General features: G+C 42.5%; 1 protein-coding gene across 2 annotated transcripts in view; it reads left to right on the top strand.

The window, feature by feature from the left end:
* Positions 1 to 967: 967 nt before the first annotated feature.
* The window catches only part of SNRPB2 (small nuclear ribonucleoprotein polypeptide B2), a 31,355-nt gene continuing 24,413 nt past the window's right edge, over positions 968 to 7,909 (top strand). The window contains exons 1-3 of one of the 2 annotated variants that reach the window (XM_073628234.1): positions 968 to 1,050; positions 3,295 to 3,378; positions 7,345 to 7,517. In XM_073628234.1, the coding sequence (XP_073484335.1) occupies positions 3,315 to 3,378; positions 7,345 to 7,517 (237 nt within the window). In that variant the 5' untranslated portion in view covers positions 968 to 1,050; positions 3,295 to 3,314. The other variant, XM_073628235.1, reaches the window with a different exon arrangement.

Genomic DNA, 7,909 nt, shown 5'->3' with positions numbered 1-7,909 from the left:
AATCACTTTAACTTGGTGTTTGTCCCTGAAGATGGAGGACCAGTATTGCAGTAATATTAGACCACTTTCACACTTGGTCCACATACTTCCCAACATTTTGAGATGCGAATGAGGGACACCTACTAGCAAACGTATGTAGGCATAGGACACGCCCCCTGCCACACCCCCTTAAAGGAGAATTAACCAAAAAACAAAAGGTTAATTAAATCCACAAGGGCTTTTTTTACCACTACTATTTCTTTATATTGGCTTTTAAAAATTACAAATACAGCAATTTAGATGAAATGTTTAGCACTGGGAAACACTTTTTGAAAGATAAAAAGTGCATTTTATATACTATATAGATCAGACCAAAATGAAGGACAAATGAGGAGGAATGAGGGACAGAGGGACAGAGGGACATTGCTCCAAATCAGGGACAGTCCCTCGAAATCAGGGAGAGTTGGGAGCTATAGGTCCATTAGCGATAAAGTGCCACTAGATTTAGAGGCGCTTTACCGCTGTTATAAGTGGTGATTTTAACCCCCGCTAGAGGGTGAGGAAAGGGTTATTAGCGCCTGTTTTGCACCACTGCCGAAGCGCTTTGCGATGGGGGCGGTGTAGGAGCGCCCCAAAGATGCTGCTTGCAGGACTTTTTTTACCTGTCCGGCAAGCGAACCGCCCCAGTATAAAAGCACTTGGGCTTTCACACTGGGGTGGCTTGAGAGGCGCTTTTCAGGTGCTATACTTTTAGCGCTAAAACGCCTGAAAAGCGCCCCCAGTGTGAAAGGGGTCTTAGTGTATTGATTGCAGTACATTAGAGAATGACATGTCATATAACACCCCTCCTCCTTACTGGGCTAATCTGGAAATTACAAAAGGTACAGTACAGAACTGGTATTTCTACAACTCTGAGATTTTCGTGCCAGAAAGAAATATGGCCGCCGCAGTTTCACGAGCCTCACACGTCCTATACGTCTCCTGCCGTAATTTGCAGCTTGTGCAAATGACGGAAAGAAGGTGCGTGACGTCAGCGCGTTGCCGTAAAGCGCCAGGGAGCGTGTGTACCCGGTGAGTAGAGGGAGATTTATATGTAGTATGTGTTGTTTATGTCTACGTTTATTGTGCGGGCGGGAGTGTACCGGGCTGAGGGGGGAGGAAAGAAGTTCTATCGGTGAATGCGGAATAAAGAGAACCGGTATTGCGCTCAGTCACGTTTTTGCCCGCTGTGTAGTATAGGAAGTAAACAGTGTGTGCTCATGAATGGACTGTACATCTCAGTGGATGGCTTGTGTAGTGTGTGAGGAGCCCAGAGCCCGGGATATCACCTACACCGATCATCAGAGTGCTGGGGGAGCTGCTGCTCGTGTATGGGGGGGGACATTGATTGGGGGTGATGAGGATGAACATCTTCATTGTAAAATCTCCTTCAGGCCCCTTCACACTAATGTGACTCCAGACATCGCATGTTCCACCCCGCTTTGCTGTGCACATCACATGCAATGCAAATTCAGCCATACAAACTGGCTGAAATCACATCGCATTCTCACCACAATGGTGCAGGACCCTTTTGTGAGGTCCTCACTGGAATCGGATCGCATGGGTGGGGTGTAAACACATGCGATCCGATTTCACAATTTGTTCTGTATATCAGTTTGGGGGTATCATTGACTTTACATTGACACCCGCAGCAGTTGGCATAGGGCAGTGTGGGATGCGAATCGGGAACCCACCCGCACAGGAATCACGCTGGTTCCCGCATCGCATAAAGTGTGAACCGGGGACTCACTCCGCCATAATACAATCAGGTTGTACAATCTCCATTAGATTTATGAAGATGTAATAGGTGTACTCGCCGTCCGCTGTGTATCCAGGCCCTTGCACTTCATAGCTGGAAAGTAAGAAATGACTACAAATCCCATTAGCCATGGTGACTGATCACACCGACACAAGTACAGTGAGGTGATTACACGGGTAGTCCATTGATTACTCCCCCCAGCTCCATGACGGTAGGTCCATTCCTATGTACAGATCTGGGGCTGGGATGTAAACAACGCATTGCACCCACAATATTTCACTGTTGTAATGCTCTGCAGGATTTAATGGAAACATTTAATTAATGCACATTTTTGTTGTTATTAATGTGGGTCCATTTATTCAAAGACTATGAGAGGAATTTATTAAGACTGAAGCAAATATAATCTGTAGCAGTTGTGTATAGTAACCAATCGGCTTCTAGCTTTCATTTTCAAAGCCTAAAGTCATATCCCAGGATCATTTTGTGATTGTTGGATCAAGAAGAAAATCCTGTTTCTAAGGCATGTTCTATAGCACAGTGCTTGTGCCATGTAATTTGCCCCCTCCTGTGTTGTAATATACCTGGTTGATCCTGCCTGTACCCGTGTCCCCCTTAGTGTGCTGACCCCACAGTAACCATGGCTGCCGAGCCATGATACCGTGGTCAGTTTACATGCCTCAGCCCGCTCTCTGCTGTGAATCTTCCCCTCCGCCTGTCAGCGTGAGAGCGGCTCTCCTCCCTACCCCTCCCGCTACTATTCAGCTGCAATATGCAGCAAAAATACTTGTATCCCCTCCAGATTATGCAGTTAGTAACTGTAGAGTGTGTGTGTGTTTTTTTTAAATGAAAAGGCTGTAGTTAGTAACTGCATAATCCAGAGGGCATACCAGTAAAGTTACAGTGTGACTTTACAAACACTTTAAGCCATGATTATGCGATGCCACAGCCCAGAGACTTCTCTTTTATTTCCTGCTTGGGTCGTGTAAGTGGACGCTTCTTATTGGATATTCAGCAGCAGGGATCTCTCAGGATCCAGAGGAGGACTGACGACATCACAGTTGGGACTGAGGTTGACCAGCGATCTGGGGCTTCATTCACACCGCTGGATTCATTATCCTTCACACCTATAACTGGCAGTGGTGAGGGGGAACTCAGGTAAGTATATCTGGCTTCACAAGATAAGGGAGGGGAAAAATGTCTAGTGGGATGTGTTTTAGCCTGGTGTGGGAAATTACCTGAAGAAGCTGATTGGTTGCCATGCACAGCTGCTCCAGATTCTGTGTGCTCCAGTCTTAGTAAATTCCCCCTTTGTCTGCCTTTTAATGTCACGAAAGGGTCTTCTGTTCTGATTCAGCGGGAGATCTGTTTATGTATCTCCTGATGATTGGAACGTATGCCGTCCAAGTGAAAGATCCTAATAAAAAAACAGTATGTAAACTGCTGTTACATTGTATTTGTTGTGTTGTGCATTTGCTTCCCTTTGTATTATACTAATCACTCTATATGTTTGTCTTCAGGTTTAGAAAGAATTGAAAAAATGGATATCCGGCCGAATCATACAGTTTATATTAATAACTTAAATGATAAAATTAAGAAGGACGGTAAGGAAAGGTCGAGCTTTATTGGAAAGGGGATGAGTAATTTGTATATATTTTTCTTTATTATGTTCAGGACTAAAATTAACTTTTATAAAATGTTTTCATTTTAGTCTGCTAAATATGGACCTTTCAGATTCCCTATTTCTAGCCAGCAGGTGAACTCTAGACTCATTTTCCCAATGTTTCCTTAAAGTGGTACTTTAATCAGAAAATGAAGTCCTGCTAGATTATTTCAGACTGGCCCCTTTTGCAGGTATAGCTATGTAAACCATTCAAAACAGGTGCCCTTTACTGTTTAAACTCCAGTAATACACTGTCTCACCCTGCTCTGAACATGCTCAGTTGCTCTCCAGTTTTAGGCACTGTGCCAAATTTGTAGAGGCTGAACTGCTGACAGTCTAAAGGTTTACTAATGCTCAGGGGCTCTGGGCTTCAGCAAAATGGCAGCCTCCAGCAAGAAGAAACAATAGCAATGCTGAAGACAATTTATAGAAAACACTAATTTTGGTAGCATAAATAGTAATGTGAAATGTTTGTTCTTTGCTAAAGAACATTATTTTTAGTTTTTATGGGCAAAGTCCTGCTTGAAAGGATAAGTTCATGTTATGGGGAAAAATAATAAATGTACATATTTTTGCAGGAACAAAATGCGCATGTATTATTTTTTCCCTGGAAATCCTGAAAACCATTGCACTTGTGATCAGTGGTGTAATGCCAGACTACTGCAAATAAGAGTAACATAAAATGCCCTTACCGGACGTGGTGGACTCACAGGCCATTGGCGGTGAGTCATACGAGCTTGAACCGTAAAGCACGGTAAGGTAAAAGCTGTTCCTGGTCCGCAACAGAAGGATCCTGGGAAGGTCTCCAAGCCCGAACAATCCCCCCGATTCGTCCTCCAGCACTCACTTGGGTCTCAGGTAGTTTGAGACAAGGAAAACAGGAGAAAGAAGGCTCCACATAGTGTAAATTCCGGATTATCAGGAAATTTATTGTATAAAAGGTTCCAACAAAAAAAATTCCAAATAAAAGCAAAGTTCATACAGAACTTTTGTTCTGTTGGAACCTTTTATACAATAAATTTCCTGATAATCTGGAATTTACACTATGTGGAGCCTTCTTTCTCCTGTTTTCCCTGTCTCAAACTACCTGAGACCCAAGTGAGTGCTGGAGGACGAATCGGGGGGATTGTTCGGGCTTGGAGACCTTCCCAGGATCCTTCTGTTGCGGACCAGGAACAGCTTTTACCTTACCGTGCTTTACGGTTCAAGCTCGTATGACTCACCGCCAACGGCCTGTGAGTCCACCACGTCCGGTAAGGGCATTTTATGTTACTCTTGTACCTGGCTGAACATTGGAAGAGCTTATCGGGAATAAATATAGATGCTAATATGAGTTTTGTGTCTATGCGCCAGGATGTCTCCACCTGATTAAATGAACTGTCCTCACCTCAGGGACTGATCACTCATCCCCACCCGTACATGCGTGTGTTTTGTTCTGAGGGTTTGGGTTTAATTTTTTGAAGCACATATTATCCACACGGTTTGCTACATAGGACATGTTACTAGTGTCTCTCTTTTGAATATTAGATTTTTCACTGTTATATTGTTTTTTCCTATGAGGTCTAGCAGGACCCAACATTTGATATACACTGGGTATGTTACTCAACACATTCCTTAGTGTTGCCGACTGACACACTATAGCGCTACACTTTTTTGTTTTATATTTATCTTCACAATTAGTCTAATTGGTGGTGTTGGCTGCTCTTTGTTTTATTTTTTATTTATTCCAATTTTTTATATTTTTTCATTTGTTTGTTTGGTTGGCGCAGCAGGTTCTCCCTTATTTTTACTTTACTGCAAATAAGCCCTGCAACTTTCAGCCCTTACCTGCATCCGGGCTGTCTGTATACAAGCTGCAGAGCTTGTGAATGAACTATGGGGCTGCTTATCGGCGACCTCACAGTCCATTCAGAACTACAAGCTGTTAGCCACAAAGGGTGACGATACTTGTAGTTCAGGTCATTCACAGGAAACTGTTAATGAATGACTCATTATCTTTTCAAATAGTGACAGCAGTTGCACAGTGGTGTTCCCTGCTCACCATCACTGGGGAGGTGGAGGCTGAACGAAAACAAAAAAAGCAAACTAATTTCTCCACCCGCACACGAAAGGTGGCTAGAAGAATACACCCCCCACCCTCTGCTGAAACATTGTATTCGGGCATGTTTCGATCTAATGGTCGACTGCTGTTTGAACAGTGACAGCTCTGTCCTAAATGATTAAAGTGATTGTAAAGTCTTGTTTTAAAAAAAATAAATAAAAAAATAACATGTTATACTTACCTGCTCTATGCAGTTGGTTTTGCACAGAGCAGCCCGGATCCTCCTCTTCTCAGGTCCCTCTTTGCTGCTCCTGTCCCCTCCCTCCCATCGAGTGCCCCCACAGTCAGCAGCTTCCTATGGGGACACTGGAGCCGAGGCACAGCTCCGTGTGTCCATTCAGCCCCACCCCTGCCCTCTCTCTCCCCTGATTGGCTGGCTGACTGACTTTGATTGACAGTCATGAGAGCCAATGGTGCTTTGTTGGGAAAAAAAAAGTGACTAATGTTCTAATTTCACACATGCTTGAATGAGTCAAAGTTATGTACTGTACAGTATGTGTATAAAGAGACTTTCAGTTAGACAGAGATAGTATAAGAGAGAAAGCAAACCTCAGTATAAGAGAAAGCTAACCTCTCTAAGCACCTTAATGGATTTACCAGTCTGCTGTTAAAGTGCAACTAAAGTTGCAAAACAAGCAGGTAATTTATTGCTGAAGAGACATTTGGTGTTTCTCCTGCATTAAAATACTTGCCTGCTTGTTTACAGGTAAGTAGAATGTACACTGAGCTGTGCATAGTGCCTATATGCTGCAATGACTGCACTCCTGTGCATGAGCAAGAGTCACAATGATCCTGCATGGCAGAAGACTTGCACCTGAAAGAAGCCAGGCAGAAGACGGTGAGGGACCATTGGAACTTAAGCTCCACATTAACTGCTAAATTATTAAAAGACAGTCTGAAAGTAAACAGCTTCTACTATGGTTTCTCTTTGGCAAACCCATAATTCTCAGGGATATTGGTGTTATGGGTACACCTTTTATTCAATATCTACTTTTCTAGCACTGTGACAGTGCTGTTGGACATTGTTACTAATTGGAGGACAGTAGGATGTCTGTGACAGTGAACATATGATCAGGTGCCCATGTGCACATGATCGGATTCCAGGGAAATATCTTTGACCCTAAGAACCCTTTAAAGGGCCATCAGGAGCTGGTGGTAAGGGGTAAATGGATGCCACCACGTGATTTTGGTGAGAATAGATGTTTGGCTGGACATTTATAATGGAGAGCAGATATAGTGATGTGTTCTCCACTATATACCACAGTATACCTTACCACTGTGCCCTGCATTTAACCCAGAGCAGAGAGAGCTAGGTGATTGGAGAGGCTTTCCTACCCGACTTTGACAGATGGTGTGACAAGGCCCTCTTACATTTAGAGACCATACATAAATGCAGAATCCTTTTTTGTTTTTTTCTTACTGATGCTTTATAAATGGTCCCCAGTGTTTTAGAAGGTTTTTAGAATGCTGAGGACAGAAGTAGGGTAAAGGCTAATGGCATAGTGATATAAAGATATGCAGTAGGGGTTCCTGTATTACTATATGAATGTTACTAAATAAACAAAAACCTATAGTCTTGTTTAATTTGTATTGTTGGAATTTAATGTCATATAATTTAGTGATTTTATATTGGCATGCACAACTTTTGGAATAATAGACATTCTCTGTAATAAGGAGAGTATTTATCATCACAGTTTAGTATATGTTGATGTAGTATATAGTGTGAAATTATCATTGGGGTAATTTATGTAAATGACTGTTTGTCTTGTTTATCAGATCCGTTGTGATATTCGATTTTCTTTCTAGAACTGAAGAGATCTCTGTATGCGCTCTTCTCCCAGTTTGGTCATGTGATGGACATTGTGGCTTTAAAGACCACGAAGATGAGGGGACAAGCCTTTGTAATATTTAAGGAGCTCAGTTCATCTACGAATGCTTTAAGACAACTACAAGGATTTCCATTTTTTGATAAACCAATGGTATGTTCTATATTAGCCACCCTGATTTCTCAGGCCTGGTGGAAATTTCCCATTAAAATAGGACATTTGGAGCTGATACTGTTCACTTGTTTTTTAAGGTCCAAGCTCCAGGGGTGTTCTCATCTTTAGGGATTGTGTATATGAAAAAATGCAGCATGCTTCCAATTGTACTCGTCTTGTGTTTGTGATCTTCCTGAGTTCCCCTAGAGCTGCTTCTGACCTAATTAGGCTCTAAATCCATTTCCATTGACTTGTATGGGTAGAAAAGGTGCTTTAATGCAGAAAAATGGCCTTGTGTACAATATTCTTCAGAGAGTTCCAAGGTAAAGAAACACAATTTGGTATGAAATAGGTATTGTACATGTAGTTGAGATTAAATATTCTTTGCAGTA

The sequence above is a fragment of the Aquarana catesbeiana genome, linkage group LG04, assembly GCF_042186555.1.
Source record: "Aquarana catesbeiana isolate 2022-GZ linkage group LG04, ASM4218655v1, whole genome shotgun sequence".
NCBI classification, from domain to species: Eukaryota; Metazoa; Chordata; class Amphibia; order Anura; family Ranidae; genus Aquarana; species Aquarana catesbeiana.
Note: the sequence above shows the minus strand (reverse complement) of the source record. Positions and strands in the feature narration are given on the sequence as shown.